This window comes from Episyrphus balteatus, chromosome 4 (genome assembly GCF_945859705.1).
Source record: "Episyrphus balteatus chromosome 4, idEpiBalt1.1, whole genome shotgun sequence".
NCBI classification, from domain to species: Eukaryota; Metazoa; Arthropoda; class Insecta; order Diptera; family Syrphidae; genus Episyrphus; species Episyrphus balteatus.
In genome coordinates, this window is record NC_079137.1 from 73,952,155 (window position 1) to 73,973,380 (window position 21,226).

Here is a 21,226-nt window from a genome sequence, read left to right on the forward strand (position 1 = left end):
TGTGTGCTTAACTATTTTGCCTGAAACTTAACTTTTGGATCATATTTTAGTCGCTAGTTGAATGGAATTTGAGGCAAAGCCACGCAATTATTGCTTTATTCAAGATATTTTTGTTTCTGTCGCTCGTCTTATACTAAAGTTCATGACACCCTTTTAGTCATCTATTACGCATGCACCTGTCAAAAGAAATGTTTTGTTTGTTATTTATTCAAACAACAGAAAAACTCTTTCGTATCCTTAAAAAATATACCCCCTTATCCTAGAGTCCTTGATAATAAATTTTCTCTTACTTGTTCACATTCAAATATTAAACTCTCTCTCTCTCTCTCTCTCTATCTATCTCTTTATGCAAAATAAATACAGAAACAGTGCAAAAATCACAAATTATTTCAATCAGATGTGGCTGACGAAAGAGATTGTGTGTGTTTTTCTTTGTCGAAACAGATAGAAAAAAAAAATTCTTTTTTTTTTTTAAAGAATCCTTATATCCTGGAAAATTTAATTAAGAAAAAAAAATAACAAAAAAAAAATACTTATAATCCATTTGTGTAAAGTTTTTTAATTAAAAGTTAAATTAATTAAAAAGAAAAAACATATCATTCAGTGAGTGATTTTTTTTATCTTAAATTTACACTTGAAATTTTCAAATTCATGCAAGACTCCTCTGTGTATCTATGAAGACAAAGACTGCACATATTTTTTAAAACGCGAAAAAAAAATTAATTTTCCTTTATTTTTTTTTTTTCTAAGAGTTATACAAAAATTAAAGTGTCCTTTTTTTCGACACAAAGTCTAGTATCTTCTATAAAAATATATCTATCTATATGCTCATCGTCGGTCGTCGTGTCGTTTGAATAAGGATCTTTTAAAAACCTAGTGGTGCATAGAGAAGTGCAACGAAACAGCACTTTCGTCAAATCATAAGAGCCTATGTGATTTTTTTTTTTTTTAATTTTTTTCTGTCCTCCTGTTGTTGTTGTTTGGTAGTGTTGTTTTATTTTGCACACACTATATGGCTTTCTATCTATGTGTGTGATGTTGTGTGCAAATTTTTTTATTCAAGCTTTCAAGCCACCCACTTTAAATGAGCGCTATTCGTGACAAAAAAAAAATAATAATATAAGGATACCTCAACCAAACATCCTATCAGAGCCCTTCCTCACCACACCTCCCCTCAGGGGAAAAATTATGCACAAATAAAACGTGAAGAGAAACATAAGACACAAATTAATAAAAAGAGAAAAAGAGAGAGAGAGTGCAAATAAAAAAAAGGAATTATAAGAGCAAAGAGCATCAAGAGTTAAAAAGCAACATAAAAAAAAAAAAACAAATAGACCAAAAATACAAAAAAAAAACACGGTCCAAAAGGCGCATCCTTTTGTTGACAGACAAAATCTCGGTACATCTCAGAGAAAGGATAACAACTTTAGCATCCTTTTGCGTTGTTATAGTGGGCAAAAAAAAGCACCAGCCTACTGTGTGTTTGTTTGTCTTTTGAACAGGACAGGAAAAAAAATTTTCTGTTGGCCTGGCCAGTTTTGTGGTTAAAAGTGTGATTTTGGTTTCAAAGCAAAAAAAATAAAACCCTTTTTTTCGTCCTTTTTTTCAGGATCTACCAAACTGTTCAAAATGAAAATATCTTTGTGATAATTTTTTTAAATCCGTCTAAAAAAATTTCTGTTTGTGAAAAATACCCTATTCCAGACAGTTTGTGGGTGTGTTTTCTTTTGCATTTTTTGTCTGTGTCTACGGTGGTGTTTGCATCCCATTAAGCATTAAGGATATAACAAGGATATACACAATAAACGCAAGGTAAGTGCATTCTATTAAGTTGGAGTTATTTTTATATATGCCTTCGTCTATACTTGGCTTGAAAGAATGAAAAAAATATTGCATTAAATATGCTTCTTGGGGATTTTTCTAAATATGGGGTTTTTACCCCCCCCCCTCTTTCCCTTTCTCTTACCTCTCATTCACTCTCTGCACCCCCTTTTCTTTTTTATATATATAAAAAACTCAAAGTGGTTTTGAACCCCATCGCTATAATAATGCTACTTATCCTTTGAACGGAAGTCATAAGGACGTTTGCTGGGGGGCTTCAACCATAAAAATATGACGACGATGACGAAGAGGATGATGGTGATGATGATGTTGGATGTTGGTTGAATGATGATGATGAAAGAAAGCAAGCAAAAAAAAAAGGGAAAGCGTTAAAGGGATATTACTTTACTTTGGCAAAAAGCCGTTAAGGACATACACAAAGGATAAAAATAACGGCGAGGAAAACCGTTAAAACCGATGACTAACTTCACATTTCGGCGGTTATTTTTGCTATATACATCGCCATCCATCGGTTGGATGCTCTTTAGCTTTGTGTATATGCTCAAGGCCTTTGACCTAAAGCGCACACAGCACCGCACATCAGCATCATCATCATCATCACATCAAAATGTACGACAGAGCAGAAAAACATAGAACAGAAGAAGAGTGAGAGAGAAAGAGAGTGTGTGTATGTGCAACAAGGCAAACAAAAGGGATGGAAGGTATTTTTTTGTCGGCGAGATTGTCAAAGGATTCGTTTTATTTTTGTATGAAAAAAAAAACGTGCTGGAACGAAGTACGACGACGGAGACGGACGAGGACGACGTTGAACTTCGGTTCGGTCGGATGCAAGGTGCATTTTGTTTTTGCTTTGCTTTTTCCTGTTGTTTGTTTTTTTTTTTGCTTTTGCTTTGGTTTTTTTTTTTGTAGGTAGGAAGTAAGTCTCTCTGTTGACTGCCATTTTGAATGCAGAAAGGAATGTTCCTTTGAGATAAATATTTTAAATACAGAGAGGATAGACAATGTAGGCAGGTTGTGTGTAGTAGGTACCTATCCTAGATTTATAATAGACAAGGATTTCACTTTTACGGTGCGTTGAACTTGAATTTTTTTATTAATAGAGACAAAAGTTTCATGAAACAAACACTATGAACCTTTTCTTTATTATAAACTAAAAAGGATTGATTGTTTTTTTGAGAAGATGGATGGATATCGTTTGACATTTCAGTTACCAATAATATTGTAGGTACCCTACCTTTTAAGATATTACGTGTGAAAGGACAAATGTTTTGTCACGTTCCGTATGAGATAAAAAGGTACAAAAATTTAAATGCGTAGGTAGGTATAGAGTACCTAGATCTACAATGAAAATAGAACTTAAGTGACAAGTGTATAAGCAATTAATATGTGTCTTATAGGAGTGGGTTTCATTTGTCATTTGAATATATACACCGCCATCTTTTGAGGAGCTTAAAAAAAAAAAACAAAAAAAAAAACATAAATAAGAAAGAAAAGTTATAAGATATCCAGTCTTCTCTGCGGGCTTTAATATTATAATGAAAGAAAAAAAAAAAACGGAATAACGCGTAGGTTGCTTTTGTAATGACTTTTTATCCGATTAAGATTTATATTGAGGAAAGTCTTTCATAGCTTATCCACCCATTATGTTTCAGTTTCACAAATAAAGTGACGATGTTTAGAAATTAAAGCGTGTGAATAAATAACATTTTGAAACCTTTTCTATGCATTAATTTTGGAAGTAGGTGTCTTCGATTAGGGACAGAGGGGTCTTGAGATTATAAGGGGATATTTGGAACAAGGACTTTTGAGGAAAGAAATAAAATATGACGTCAGAGTTAATTTCGATAATTTGCTCGATATAAACATTGGCTGTTTATAGTAGGTTGTTTATAAGGTTTATCAATTAATACCTACTTTTTATTTTAAATTAAATATATCGTGGGCACAAAGCCCAAATTGCGAATCTACAAAATTGTAGTTTTGAGAAAAACGGCTGCAAAGTTTTGGAAACTCATGCAAACTCATATCAACGGATATTGATAGGTAGTTTAGGCTGCTAGGCAACAGATGGAGGATTGGGGTCGACGCAGTGAATAGAGAGACCGACAGAGGCGGCGGAAGGGGTGTGCCCCCGCACACGGCCCCGCTCTTAGAGGGGCCCCGCGGTCGCTAAATGAAAATGTCTCAGAAATAATAAAATCCGAAAAACCATGTCTCTTCTCTTTATTCAAAACAATCAAATAATTGAAATTGGCTTGTTTCCACTCGATTTCCATTATTCCATCGAGATGAGTCGAAGCATACATTGGCCACTTTTTGCAAAAGTAGGAAAGAAAAAATAAATTAAACAATTTAAGATTATTGTTTGTTTTTTTTTTCTCAACTGAAGCAGATAATTAGTTTGCCCAGCAACTTGGATTATATAAAATTTTTCCCAATTAAATTTAAAATACAAAATCTCAGTGATAAAAACTGTTTTTTTTTTTTTTCTTTTTTCTATTTTTTCAATTTTGTATAGGTATTTAAAATTGTATGAAATAAGTTTTTGTAAAGGTTAAGAATGGGTAAACTTTACTTCCCTTAAAAAAATTCTTTGCTCGCTTACGCTCGCAATTTATATAAAATGATTTTTTACACTTTCTAGAAATTTGAACACTTTGTTACTTAGGACTTAAGAACATTTCTGTTTTCCGCCGCCAATTTAATGATTAAAAAGGACCATTTTCTTCAGTGGAATTTTCGAATTTTCGCTGTTCGAAATTCCGTATTCGAACACATTTTGCGGATTCATTGATGTTTCAAAATACGGACGGATTTACAATCCACCAAACTTTAAAAACCCGTTTTAAATCAAAAATTTTGCTCAAACAAACATGCGAATAATTTATCAGTTATTTCGTTAAAAAAAAAATTAAATGATTGATAAGTATCTAATAGAGAAAAGCAAACATCAACAAAAACAATTCCAATTTTTTATATATCTTCCTGTATTTAGCAGGGGGAGCCCCTTGGTTTTTTCCGGTCTCTTCTTCTTCAACTCAAAAGCAAAATTGAATCACCAATTAAAAGAAGCAATAAGTCCTCAATATTCCTAAAATTACATTTTGATGTAAATCTTGTCTCTATACAAAAGAAAGAAAAAAAAACGATTTTCTAATAGAAATCTATGGAGTTTGGTATTAACAGCATAAGTTCATTTTTTTCGAAAATCTATTTTCGTTTGGTCTTAACTGCATAACTCTAAGTAAACTAGTTCCAAAGATATTCAATGGCCCTAACCACACTTAACTCCTTTTTTCTAAAATTATATTTGATCATAATGGCATAACTCCAACTTGTGCTGTTTTGACCAATCAAAAATGTTTATACTTTTAAATAAGTGTTTGGTCAAAACAGCACAACTAAGTTCCTTCGTTCGAAAAATTAAAATTCTTTAAAAAAAATATAGGACACAACTCGAAATAATCTTATTCTTGAACGAAAAATAGTTTGGTCAAAACAACATATCTTACTAAAAAACGAAAGTTAGAAATGCTCTATAATATTTGATGAAAATTCACCGGAAATAGGCAGTTGCCACGCCCCCTGGCTGAAATTCTCAAATTTTAAATTTTTTAATTTGAATAAACAACCAGCTCTAACATTCTACCAAATTTCAAGGTTCTACGATAATCAGAAGTGCTCTATAATATTTTATGAAAATTGATCTATGAACATTTATCTATCGACATTTATCTATCGACATTTATCTATCCACATATATCTATCCAAATTTATCTATCCACATTTATCAATCGACATTTATCTATCGACATTTATCTATCCACATTTATCTATCCACATTTATCTATCCACATTTATCTATCCACGTATATCTATCCACATTTATTTATCGACATTTATCTATCCACATTTATCTATCGACATTTATCTATCCATATTTATCTATCCACATTTATCTATCGACATTTATCAATCGACATTTATCTATCCACATTTATCTATCCACATTTATCTGTCGACATTTATCTATCGACATTTATCTATCCACATTTATCTATCCACATTTATCTATCCACATTTATCTATCCACGTATATCTATCCACATTTATTTATCGACATTTATCTATCCACATTTATCTATCGACATTTATCTATCCATATTTATCTATCCACATTTATCTATCCACATTTATCTATCCACATATATCTATCATCTATCGACATTTATCTATCGACATTTATCTATCCACATTTATCTATCCACATTTATCTATCCACATTTATCTATCCACATTTATCTATCCACATTTATCTATCCACATTTATCTATCGACATTTATCTATCGACATTTATCTATCTACATTTATCTATCCACATTTATCTATCCACATTTATCTATCCACATTTGTCTATCCACATTTATCTATCGACATTTATCAATCCACATTTATCTTTCCACATTTATCTATCCACGTATATCTATCCACATTTATCTATCGACATTTATCTGTCGACATTTATCTGTCGACATTTATCTATCGACATTTATCTATCCACATTTATCTATCCACATTTATCTATCCACATTTATCAATCCACATATATCTATCCACATTTATCTATCGACATTTATCTATCGACATTTATCTATCCACATTTATCTATCCACATTTATCTATCGACATTTATCTATCCACATTTATCTATCGACATTTATCTATCCACATATATCAATCCACATTTATCTATCCACATTTATCTATCCACATTTATCTATCGACATTTATCTATCCACATATATCTATCCACACTTATCTATCGACATTTATCTATCGAAATGTATCTATCCACATATATCTATCCACATTTATCAATCGACATTTATCTATCGACATTTATCTATCCACATTTATCTATCGACATTTATCTATCGACATTTATCTATCCACATTTATCTATCGACATTTATCTATCGACATTTATCAATCGACATTTATCAATCGACATTTATCTATCCACATTTATCTATCGACATTTATCTATCGACATTTATCAATCGACATTTATCTATCCACATTTATCTATCCACATTTATCTATCCACATTTATATATCCACATTTATCGATCCACATATATCTATCCACATTTTTCTATCCACATTTATCTATCCACATTTATCTATCCACATTTATCTATCGACATTTATCTATCGACATTTATCAATCGACATTAATCTATCCACATTTATCTATCCACATTTATCTATCCACATTTATCTATCCACATTTATCTATCGACATTTATCTATCCACATATATCTATCCACATTTATCTATCGACATTTATCTATCGAAATGTATCTATCCACATATATCTATCCACATTTATCAATCGACATTTATCTATCCACATTTATCTATCGACATTTATCTATCGACATTTATCTATCCACATTTATCTATCGACATTTATCTATCCACATATATCTATCGACATTTATCTATCGACATTTATCTATCCACATTTATCTATCCACATTTATCTATCCACATTTATCTATCCACATTTATCTATCGACATTTATCAATCGACATTTATCAATCCACATATATCTATCCACATTTATCTATCGACATTTATCTATCGAAATGTATCTATCCACATATATCTATCCACATTTATCAATCGACATTTATCTATCCACATATATCTATCGACATTTATCTATCCACATATATCTATCCACATTTATCAATCGACATTTATCTATCCACATTTATCAATCCACATTTATCTATCCACATTTATCTATCCACATTTATCTATCCACATTTATCTATCCACATTTATCTATCCACATATATCTATCATCTATCGACATTTATCTATCGACATTTATCAATCGACATTAATCTATCGACATTTATCTATCCACATTTATCTATCGACATTTATCTATCGACATTTATCAATCGACATTTATCTATCCACATTTATCTATCGACATTTATCTATCCACATTTATCTATCCACATTTATCTATCCACATTTATCGATCCACATATATCTATCCACATTTATCTATCCACATTTATCTATCCACATTTATCGATCCACATATATCTATCCACATTTATCTATCCACATTTATCTATCCACATTTTTCTATCCACATTTATCTATCGACATTTATCTATCGACATTTATCAATCGACATTAATCTATCCACATTTATCTATCCACATTTATCTATCCACATTTATCTATCGACATTTATCTATCCACATATATCTATCCACATTTATCTATCGACATTTATCTATCGAAATGTATCTATCCACATATATCTATATTAGGGTGGGTCAAAAAAATCGAAATTTTTTTTTTTGATTTGGTACTCCAAAAAATCGATTGCTAGACACCTCTAGAATATACACACCAAATATGAGCTCTTTATATTAATGGGAAGGTCCTCCGCTTTGCAATTTTCCATTTTTACATCAAGCTTCTACTAAAAAAAAATATTTTTTTTTATTAATTGACTTTTTAGCAAATTTCTTTTCAGATTCTTGTAGGAAATTGAACGCTCTACAAAAAAGGCCTTATACACTTTTTTCGTTTATCTAACCGTTGAATAGATATTTGAGGTAAAAAAATCGAGAAACTCTTTAAAAATTCGTTTTTTGGTCTTAATTTTGTAACAAACTGAAAAATTATAATCATCAAACGCGCAAGACATATTCTTGTTGGAAATTGATTGCTCCACAAAAAAGGTCTTAATAACTTTTTTCATTAATCTAACCATTCTAAAGATATTCGAGGTCAAAGTTAAAAAAAATTATAAAAACATTTTATATTTTTAAAAAATTTCCAATTCACTGAAACTTCATTATTTTCAAATTAGCAAGATAAATTCTTGTAGAGGCTTAAACGTTCTACAAAAAATTCCTTGGCATCAAACTGATTGCTTTAACCGTTTAGAAGATATTCGTATCCAAACTAATGCTCACTGATTTCAATAGTTTTCTTATGACCCGTATGCATTGCGATTTGGATACGAATATCTTCTAAACGGTTAAAGCAATCAATTTGATGCCAAAGAATTTTTTGAAGAACGTTTAAGCCCCTACAAGAATACGTCATGCTAAATTGAAAATAATGAATTTTCAGTGAACTGGAAATTTTTTTAAAATATAAAATGTATTCATAATTTTTTTTAACTTTGACCTCGAATATCTTTAGAATGGTTAGATTAATGAAAAAAGTTATTAAGACCTTTTTTGTGGAGCAATCAATTTCCAACAAGAATATGTCTTGCGCGTTTGATGATTATAATTTTTCAGTTTGTTACAAAATTAAGACCAAAAAACGAATTTTTAAAGAGTTTCTCGATTTTTTTACCTCAAATATCTATTCAACGGTTAGATAAACGAAAAAAGTGTATAAGGCCTTTTTTGTAGAGCGTTCAATTTCCTACAAGAATCTGAAAAGAAATTTGCTAAAAAGTCAATTAATAAAAAAAATATTTTTTTTTAGTAGAAGCTTGATGTAAAAATGGAAAATTGCAAAGCGGAGGACCTTCCCATTGATATAAAGAGCTCATATTTGGTGTGTATATTCTAGAGGGGTCTAGCAATCGATTTTTCGGAGTACCAAATCAAAAAAAAGAATTTCGATTTTTTTGACCCACCCTAATCTATATACATTTATCAATCGACATTTATCTATCGACATTTATCTATCCACATATATCTATCCACATTTATCAATCGACATTTATCTATCCACATTTATCTATCCACATTTATCTATCCACATTTATCTATCCACATTTATCTATCCACATTTATCTTTCCACATTTATCTATCGACATTTATCTATCGACATTTATCTATCGACATTTATCAATCGACATTAATCTATCCACATTTATCTATCCACATTTATCTATCCACATTTATCTATCGACATTTATCTATCCACATTTATCTATCCACATTTATCTATCCACATTTATCGATCCACATATATCTATCCACATTTATCTATCCACATTTATCTATCCACATTTATCGATCCACATATATCTATCCACATTTATCTATCCACATTTATCTATCCACATTTATCTATCCACATTTATCTATCGACATTTATCTATCGACATTTATCAATCGACATTAATCTATCCACATTTATCTATCCACATTTATCTATCCACATTTATCTATCGACATTTATCTATCCACATATATCTATCCACATTTATCTATCGACATTTATCTATCGAAATGTATCTATCCACATATATCTATATACATTTATCAATCGACATTTATCTATCGACATTTATCTATCCACATATATCTATCCACATTTATCAATCGACATTTATCTATCCACATTTATCTATCCACATTTATCTATCCACATTTATCTATCCACATTTATCTATCCACATTTATCTTTCCACATTTATCTATCGACATTTATCTATCGACATTTATCTATCGACATTTATCAATCGACATTAATCTATCCACATTTATCTATCCACATTTATCTATACACATTTATCTATCCACATTTTTCTATCGACATTTATCTATCCACATATATCTATCCACATTTATCTATCGACATTTATCTATCGAAATGTATCTATCCACATATATCTATCCACATTTATCAACCGACATTTATCTATCGACATTTATCTATCCACATTTATCTATCGACATTTATCTATCGACATTTATCTATCTACATTTATCTATCGACATTTATCTATCCACATATATCTATCCACATTTATCAATCGACATTTATCTATCGACATTTATCTATCCACATTTATCTATCGACATTTATCTATCCACATATATCTATCCACATTTATCTATCCACATTTATCTATCCACATTTATCTATCGACATTTATCGATCCACATATATTTATCCACATTTATCTATCGACATTTATCTATCGAAATGTATCTATCCACATATATCTATCCACATTTATCAATCGACATTTATCTATCGACATTTATCTATCCACATTTATCTATCGACATTTATCTATCGACATTTATCTGTCGACATTTATCTATCGACATTCATCTATCGACAATTATCTATCGACATTCATCTATCGACATTTATCTATCCACATTTATCTATCGACATTTATCTATACACATTTATCTATCGACATTTATCTATCGACATTTATCAATCCACATTTATCTATCCACATTTATCTATCGACATTTATCTATCGACATTTATCTATCGACATTTATCAATCCACATTTATCTATCCACATTTATCTATCCACATTTATCTATCGACATTTATCAATATCGACATTTATCTATCCACATTTATCTATCCACATTTATCTATCCACATTTATCTATCCACATTTATCGATCCACATATATCTATCCACATTTATCTATCCACATTTATCTATCGACATTTATCTATCGACATTTATCAATCGACATTTATCTATCCACATTTATCTATCCACATTTATCTATCCACATTTATCTATCCACATTTATCGATCCACATATATCTATCCACATTTATCTATCCACATATATCTATCCACATTTATCTATCCACATTTATCTATCCACATTTATCTATCCACATTTATCTATCCACATTTATCGATCCACATATATTTATCCACATTTATCTATCCACATTTATCGATCCACATATATCTATCAACATTTATCTATCCACATTTATCTATCCACATTTATCTATCCATATTTATCTATCGACATGTATCAATCGACATTAATCTATCGACATTTATCTATCCACATTTATCTATCGACATTTATCTATCGACATTTATCAATCGACATTAATCTATCCACATTTATCTTGACACATTTATCTATCGACATTTATCTATCGACATTTATCTATCGACATTTATCTATCCACATTTATCTATCCACATATATCTATCCACATTTATCTATCCACATTTATCTATCCACATTTATCTATCGACATTTATCTATCCACATTTATCTATCGACAATTATCTATCCACATTTATCTATCCACATTTATCTATCCACATTTATCGATCCACATATATCTATCCACATTTATCTATCCACATTTATCTATCGACATTTATCTATCGACATTTATCTATCGACATTTATCTATCCACATTTATCTATCCACATATATCTATCCACATTTATCTATCCACATTTATCTATCGACATTTATCTATCGACATTTATCAATCGACATTAATCTATCCACATTTATCTATCCACATTTATCTATCCACATTTATCTATCGACATTTATCTATCGACATTTATCAATCGACATTAATCTATCCACATTTATCTATCCACATTTATCTATCGACATTTATCTATCGACATTTATCTATCGACATTTATCTATCCACATTTATCTATCCACATATATCTATCCACATTTATCTATCCACATTTATCTATCCACATTTATCAATCGACATTTATCTATCCACATTTATCTATCCACATTTATCTATCCACATTTATCTATCCACATTTATCTATCCACATTTATCGATCCACATATATCTATCCACATTTATCTATCCACATTTATCGATCCACATATATCTATCCACATTTATCTATCCACATTTATCTATCGACATTTATCTATCGACATTTATCAATCGACATTTATCTATCCACATTTATCTATCGACATTTATCTATCCACATATATCTATCCACATTTATCTATCCACATTTATCTATCCACATTTATCTATCCACATTTATCTATCCACATTTATCGATCCACATATATCTATCCACATTTATCTATCCACATTTATCGATCCACATATATCTATCCACATTTATCTATCCACATTTATCTATCGACATTTATCTATCCACATTTATCTATCGACATTTATCAATCGACATTAATCTATCGACATTTATCTATCCACATTTATCTATCGACATTTATCTATCGACATTTATCAATCGACATTAATCTATCCACATTTATCTATCCACATTTATCTATCGACATTTATCTATCGACATTTATCTATCGACATTTATATATCCACATTTATCTATCCACATATATCTATCCACATTTATCTATCCACATTTATCTATCCACATTTATCTATCGACATTTATCTATCCACATTTATCTATCGACAATTATCTATCCACATTTATCTATCGACATTCTACCAAATTTCAAGGTTCTACGATAATCAGAACTGCTCTATAATATTTTACAAAATTCAGCGGAAATGGGCGGATGCCACGCCCCCTGAATTGAAAATCTCAAGTTTCACAAGTCCTATCACCGTGTAAAATTTCAAGTTTCTACGATATCGGGAAGTTCTCCATAATTTTGATGATCTGTCAGTGAGTCAGTGAATCAGTGAGTCAGTTACGGTTTTTGCGATTTTTAAAGCCCTATATCTCAGAAACTACTCATCGTTGGAGGCTGAAATTTTGCGAGGTGTTTGGTTTTGACCAGCTCAACAAATGTAGTTGACCAGCTCAACAAATGTAGTTTGAAATTTCTAGCATCTTTGGTGTGGAAGTTAGACGGGGGTCGAGAATGGGTTGAGTTGTTTCCTGTAAATAAGGGTGTAGTGCCAAAGTTGCTAGAGAACTTGGCTGGGCACTGCCGTGCCCCTTGATAATTTAAAAAATAATTGCATCCCAATATACTTGCATTAAATAAAATTGGATTTGGGGGCATTTCTCAAACTTTAAAATGCATTTATCTCAAAACGACGATTTTGGACTTATGTTGTTATTACCAAACTCCATAGAAATCATATACATATAAAAGTGATTTAAAAAAAACAATAGTTTAAAGAAAGAAACAAATCCCGGCCTTATTTCCTTCTTCCTACTGATAAATTTTAATTTTTTTTTATTTTAATATAGCAATGGCACTCAGCTACAGGTTGTTTGAAAAGTGTAAATATTCAAATTTTAAGACTAACGTGAGACTAGCCTAACCGCATTCTTAGAACCATCAAATAAAGAAGTTGTGCAGTTATTTGCGTTTTGCTAACAATAAGATGAGATGGATTTATTCCCCTTTTCCAATTGGTAATTCAATTGATATTTTTATATTCTAAAAAAGAAACTGACGAAAACAAGAATTTCTACATTAAAATAAATAGCTATATTATATTTTACCAATTTTAGAAAAGTACAATTTAATCAAAAAAGCAATCAAGAGTTAGTTTTTATTTTGATGAAGAAAGTTTGATTTTTATTTGAATTGTCAAATTTTAGAAAATTTCGCATTTAATTTTTCTGAAATTTGGAATGTAAATTAAAAATTTCTGCAAAATTTCATATCAATTTTACTTAAAATAGTTTTTTTCCGAAAAATGTTTATAGCGATTTCTAACGATTTTGATTTTTTCTAAAAACGCGCCCTAATAAAAGAAATCAAATTGCTGAAATTCATTCTAGATGCTGTTTTTTTGTTTGATTTGAAGAACGAATTATTTTTTTTTTGATATATACGTTTTAGAACATTTAACAAAAAATCTTATTTATATAAAAAGTTTTAAAAATTAAAGCAATCTGAAACTTAAGAAAAAGTTCGTGAGATCGAGTCGTGCATTTTGTTTTTCATCTACAGCCCTGTTCTATTGGAAGTGGTAGTCTTCTAATAGTAGATGTTTTGGTTAATCTAGTACTATCATATACTGTCTTGGAAATCGCTAGTAAACTACTAGTAGTACTTTGCCACCTCCCAAAGGAACAGGGCTTACATTGAAATGAAACGTTTTGTCTTAAGTTTGTTATTAGAATTTTGAACTTGATACTTGATACTTTTTTTCAAAATAATAGTCCACATTCATTTTCTCAGGGGCCCCGAAAATTTACTCTAGCACACGACTTATTTTGGTCTAGCGCCGCCTCTGGAGACCGATAACCGCGGATTCGCGGTTTTGGCTTTTTGCCGACGATATTGTCCCCATATTTTCCTTGAGATTCGAGGGCAGTGAGCGCCCTACGGTCAGTCTCTAGAAGTTTGTAGCTTTTTCTTCCTGAAGGTTGTTTTGACGTCAGGATGCTATAGATAGAGAAATGATCCAAGTTTAGAGTCTTAAGCAATTTTATATCTGATACAGTTCACTATTGATTTGTAGTTTTCCACTTATACAAATAAGAGTCTGGAAGAAAAAAATGCAAAAATTATTTTCATTAGAGCAAAAGAAAAGAAAAATTTAGATCACCTTCTTATGTTGAGTATATTGGCCAGGGCTTCAAATTCAAATATGCTGCCGAATCCTAGAAAATCCTCATCATGCAACAAGGTGTGTCCTCGACAAGCAAAAACTTTGATTCCTATGAAATCGGACGAATTTACGCCCTAATATGAATATCTCGCTAGAACCGGATTTAATGAAAAAGATGTTTTAGTTTATTGATATCTATCGGATCGGTATTATGTACATTAATTTCAACTGTACAATAGGTGCCATAGATCAGGTCCAATTATTTTTCGAAAAAAAAAAGCATATGGTTTGATGGGGAAATTTAGAATAAATGGTACATACATATATGAAAGGGGATGGGTGGGTGTCAAACGTATGTTAGGGTGAACCTTATGAACAAAAAAATGGGGACACCCCCTAGATTGGTTCCAAATCAGGAAAAACAATGCCCTAATTTTTTCAAATTTTTATTCCTAATCCTTACTGACCCTATTTTATTAAGAAGTTTATCCGTATGAATGATCAAAAATCCGCCTTTAACCCAACTCTGGACACAGAATTTCGCCCCTGCTCTACTAACTTATTATCAAAATAGGGCCAGGAAGGGTTAGGAATAAAAATATGAAAAAAATAGGGTTATTTTTTTTTTTTTGATTTGGAACCAATCTAGGGGGCGTCGAAATCAATTTTCGCAAAAGATTGAAATAAGGGCCAACCTAATGTATGTACATATATCAAAAGTAGACCTTTTATTGAAAAAAATTTAATAAAAATTGTAGATAATGAAAAGAGCTCCAATTTTTACATAGATAATTTCAAAACTTTTACTATATAACCTAAAAAGTAGTGAGTTTAACCTACTAAAATTTCAAATTTCTAAAAATTCTGAATTTTTTCTAGACATAATATTTTGTTTACACCTCTTAGACTTACCATATAAGCAGGGTGGTGTTGTCAAAAAAAAAACACAACAAATGAACTTTAAAGCGTTGCAACCCTATGCTTTCACAGGATGTCACCAGGCAACACATGCACAAACTGTCTCTTTAGACACTACCTTTAGTGAAAATTTTGTTTGTGTTAACCGCTGTATAACAAAAAAAAACAACACAAGATATGAAAAAAATTAATAAGGTCTTTTTTGTAGAGAACTTTGTAAGCTTTATTTTATATCGGATTGCAAATAACAGAGATATGATGAAAAAACTGGTTTGGCACCCCTTTTTGTCAATTTTTCTGATACGGCCCTGGAGGTAGAGGTCAGGACTTTTACTATATAGTAAATATAGCATTTTATTATATGCCTTAATTTAAGTCTCTACCAATGTCCACCTTTTACCTAATTAATTCGGCTATTTGCCTCTTTTTATGCTTATTTGACTGGACTATATTTTTCATCAAAAAAGTAACCGAATTTTTAATTTTTTTCAAATTTTGGGATGCCGTGTTTGAGGTTAAAATCTTTTATTTAATTCTATGTAGAAAAACTACACTATTATTTTAGAAAATATTGGGAAAAATTGCAAAAAAAACCATATTTTTATTAAATGACAGTAATATTTGACAGCCAGATTTTGCCATAGAAACCAAATTACATGTACTTTTCTAATGGTCTTTGTTTTTTGGTTTTTTTAATTCCAATAGACTATCAGAATTGAATGAGCAAATTTTTGAGATATCGAATTTTGAACAAAAAAAAGATCACGTATACGCCACCAGTGCATGTGGACAACGTACAAATAATGTGTATACAACTATGGTCTAGATGGCAACACACCCAAATTGATATAAAATATAACTTGCACTCAATAATTGAACAAAAACTTCATGTTATGTGTCGTCAGTGTTATAATAAATAAGCCTGAACTACATCAAAACACAAAGTCAAAAAAGTACAAAAAAGTAAACACGATGTTTTTTCTTCTTCCCCCTAGTAGCTTGTTTGTATATCTTTCTTTCATTTTAAAAAAGTATTCGATTCAAAAAGCTTGAACAAGACCAAGCTAACGCCATATTTCCGTTCTCCGCATTTTTTGAAAAAAAAAAAAAATTTGAAACGCAGTTTTATTTGAATCAATAAGATATTAAAAAAATTAACGACATTTTTAAAAATACAAAAAATGGGTTTAGCTCTAGAGAATTACGTAAAAATCTGTACCAAGTTTCAAGGAAATCCATTAATCCGTTTAGGCCCTAGCTCGATGTACAGATGGACGCGCAGACGCACAGACCGACGGATGGCATGACGAAAATCACTTTTTTGATCTTCATCATCATTTTTGGTTGGTTTTGATTAAAACCTTGAATTTTTTTTCACACGAAACCAATACTTGGACTTGCCCCATAGAGCAAGTAAGAAATTTAAAATCGGTTTTCCAAAATCAAATTTTTGTTTTAATTTATTTTTTTTAAATTTCATAAGAAATAAAAAAAAGGTGTATGTTAGTATAAATAAGATCACAACAAAAACATTACTGTTAAAAAAGGAGCCAAGTTGTCCTATGTTGAAATTATGCTGGCACAAAAAGTACTGAGATGTAAAAGTGTACCAAGTTCTAAAGTTTGGGTTCAAATTCGTATCAATAAAATTTTGATTGTTCTCTTGACAATTTTTCTTTTAATTACCGATTTTTAAAGTTATTTCAAAAATTGCCAAGTAAACAATCAAAATTTTATTGATACGAATTTGAACCCAAACTTTAGAACTTGTTACACTTTTACATCTCAGTACTTTTTGTGCCCGCATAATTTTAACATAGGAGAACTTGGCTCCTTTTTTAACCGTAATGTTTTTGTTGTGATTTCACTACTTTTTGCAAGGTATGGCTGTAGAATTGAAAATCTCTATATTTGATGAAAATTCAGTGAAAATGGGCGGTTGCCACGCCCCCTGGCTGAAATTCTCAAATTTTAAATTTTTTCCTTTGTTTAAACTACCATCTCTACCATTCTACCAAATTTCAAGATTCTACGATAATCAGAAGTGCTCTATTATATTTAATTAAAATTCAGCGGAAATGGGCGGTTGCCACGCCCCCTGGCTGAAATTCTCAAATTTTAAATTTTTTCCTTTGTTTAAACTACCATCTCTACCATTCTACCAAATTTCAAGATTCTACGATAATCAGAAGTGCTCTATTATATTTAATTAAAATTCAGCGGAAATGGGCGGTTGCCACGCCCCCTGGCTGAAATTCTCAAATTTTAAATTTTTTCCTTTGTATAAACTACCAGCTCTACCATTCTACCAAATTTCAAGATTCTACGAAAATTCAGCGCAAATGGGCGGATGCCACGCCCCCTGAATTGAAAATCTCAAATTTTCGATTTTTCCCTTTGTATACACCACAAGCCCTATCACCGTGTAAAATTTCAAGTTTCTACGTTAACGGGAAGTTCTCCATAATTTTGATGATCTGTCAGTGAGTGAGTGAGTGAGTCAGTTAGTCAGTCAGTTACGGTTTTTGCGATTTTTGAAGCCCTATATCTCAGAAACTACTCATCGTAAAAGGCTGAAATTTTGTGAGGAGTTTGGTTTTGACAAGCTCAATAAATGAAGTGAGTTTGAAATTTCTAGCATCTTTGGTGTGGAAGCTAGAGGGGGGTCGAAAATGCCCTGAGTTGTTTCCTGTAAATAAGGGTGTAGTGCCAAAGTTGCTGGAGAACTTGGCTGGGCACTAACGTGCCACTTGATTGTAGAATTTCATTATCTCTTCATCGATCTAGACTTCAGGTAAACCTTAAAATTGGTGGCCAAGTTTCACCTTGCATAGGTGAATACTTTTATAAAATTCCATAAAATCAATAGTAACTTAACCCCTTAAGGATTAATTTAATAAATAACATCCTTATTCTCAAAATTTATATATATTTCCTTCAACCGCTTGGGTTACACTTCCATTTTCTAAGAATTAATTGAGAATAAAAGGGGGAGACTATATTGTGAAACCCTTCCTTTTAATCTTTATAATTTATTTTGCATTGACAGCAACCCTAGTAGCACACAAGATAAGATATGACTTACATAGATTACTTACCACAACTTCTTCTTCTATTGTCTATAAACAAACACGAAACTATCTAAAGAGAGATATTCACATTGTGCACTTAAAAGGTTTTTTTTTCCTTACCGATGATGGGTGGTAGAGAAGAAACATAATTCCCCCCCTCTGCAAAGTACTCGAATATCGAATGCCTTTGTGAACTTGTCACCGTTTCGTTTAGATTCTATAGCTCCTGCGGCATGTTTGAAAAAAAAAAATACTTATATCCTTTTACTACGAACAATAGAAAAAGTCCTTACAACCCTTCTGTTCTACCTGCAATTTTTTGTTTCTTCTTTTTATTTTCCTGATTGGAAACTGATTTTTTTTAACACCATTTTTTTCTATATATTGTCATATTTTTTTTTCTCTATAGCAATGCATTTCTGGATCGATAAGCGTTCTCAGACCTATGGGTTTGGTCGTGCTCGAGTAGCTGCATCCTTATCCGGAGCAGGTGGAAACGGCTTAGGATTTCCACATCCACCACGTCGAATGGGTGGCAAGACGTCCTTAATGCCAACAATACATCGTTTACCGCCTTCATCGTCGTCGTCGTCTTCGGCCTCCCAACAACAACAACAACAACAGCATTCGCACAGTCATGGCCATCAACAACAGCACCAACAACAGCTACAACAACAACAACAACAACAATCGACTACAATAGACTGCCATAGATCGCATAGTATAGCTAACAACAATAATAACAACAACAATGCGCATAACAGTTATCACAGCCATAATACTAATAACAATCACCACTCGAATAGCACTAACAACAATAGCGCTAGCAATAATAGTGTTGCCAGCAATAACAATAATTTTAGTAATACAAGTGGCGCCAGTAGCGGGACCATAGTGCACTACTCTTCCAACAGACAAAGTCGTGGTTGTCGCAGTAGCAGCATTAATAGTGCCACATTGAATAACAACAATCATCATGACCCTAGTACGACTATGACCACAACTACCACACGGAGTTACCATCATCATCCGCAGTTTGGTAATATGAGTATAAGACACTATCAGACTCAACACTCTTCATCCACGACTGGGGGAAGTGGGGATCATGGCAACTCGTATGCCACAAGGGTCCACCATCATCATAATCACCACCACAATTCAACACATAGATCGCATTCGTCAGCGCCCTCTGCTTCATCAGTGACGTCAGTATCACTGCCACCTATTTATGTGTAAGTAACCATTTATTTTTAATTTTTTTGAAAATTATTTGAACGGATTTCCGTTTCCTTTCAGAAGCCCATCGCATGCTCAAAATCTTGAACAAGGTCCCATGGGTATGGGACCCATTCCGACAGTTCGTCTGCATCATTCCAATACGACTGGCACAGTGACAACAACCACCACCGCTAGCAATCCGATACTTGATTCAGCCGATGGTCAAGTGTTGCCATCTCACTTGAAATTCGGTATGTGGGCAACCCTGATTTTGGCCTCCGTATTTGTTGCCGGTGTTAAATTATATGCTGATCATCAAGGAACTGGTCTTGAAGTTCTCATATTTGCTGCATTCTCTGCCACATTCTTTCTTGCCGCATGCACTGTCTCTCTCTGCCGTTTGCCAAGCAGCTTAGCTGCATCTCCATCGCTAAGCATTGATGATTCTAGTCGTGGTTTATTGGTTCAACAGCAAAATAATCAATTAAATCTACATTATCAACCAGCTCATCAGCAACAACAGCAGCAACAAGTGCCACTAACACAAGATAATTTGGAATTAACACCAACTGGTGCTCCACCACCATACCATATTGCCATTTTACTGCCAGAAAATGGAAAAGAGCTACAATTTAAAGACGAATCACCGCCACCTTCGTATGATAAGATTGTTATTTAATAGGAAGAGCTTAGAAGGTGTAGAAGAAAAGGTGAGAGAAAGGGAGCAAAGCTAGAGCCAAAGATAAAGTGATTTCAACAACAAAGATATAATTTGATCTCTCACAGCTTTTTTACACGTTAAATCGTTTTGCCAAAAAAACGGTTTTGAATGCCGCTGAAGATGTTTCGAAAACGTGTTTCCAAGATATAAC

General features: G+C 31.8%; 1 protein-coding gene across 3 annotated transcripts; it reads left to right on the forward strand.

Annotated features, from left to right (window-relative positions):
• Positions 1 to 415: 415 nt before the first annotated feature.
• On the forward strand, positions 416 to 21,073 carry LOC129919073 (nuclear transcription factor Y subunit gamma). Of its 3 annotated transcripts, none has more exons than XM_055999900.1 (4): positions 416 to 603; positions 1,610 to 1,812; positions 19,546 to 20,368; positions 20,433 to 21,073. In XM_055999900.1, exons 3-4 carry the CDS (start codon positions 19,548 to 19,550, stop codon positions 21,031 to 21,033), a joined length of 1,422 nt encoding a protein of 473 aa, XP_055855875.1. In that variant the 5' UTR covers positions 416 to 603; positions 1,610 to 1,812; positions 19,546 to 19,547; the 3' UTR covers positions 21,034 to 21,073. The 3 variants fall into 3 exon arrangements, with proteins under 3 accessions (XP_055855875.1, XP_055855876.1, XP_055855877.1); XM_055999901.1 differs by lacking the exon at positions 416 to 603 and adding an exon at positions 668 to 879; XM_055999902.1 differs by lacking the exon at positions 416 to 603 and having other exon boundaries at positions 1,344 to 1,812; positions 20,436 to 21,073.
• The last annotated feature ends 153 nt before the right edge of the window (positions 21,074 to 21,226 follow it).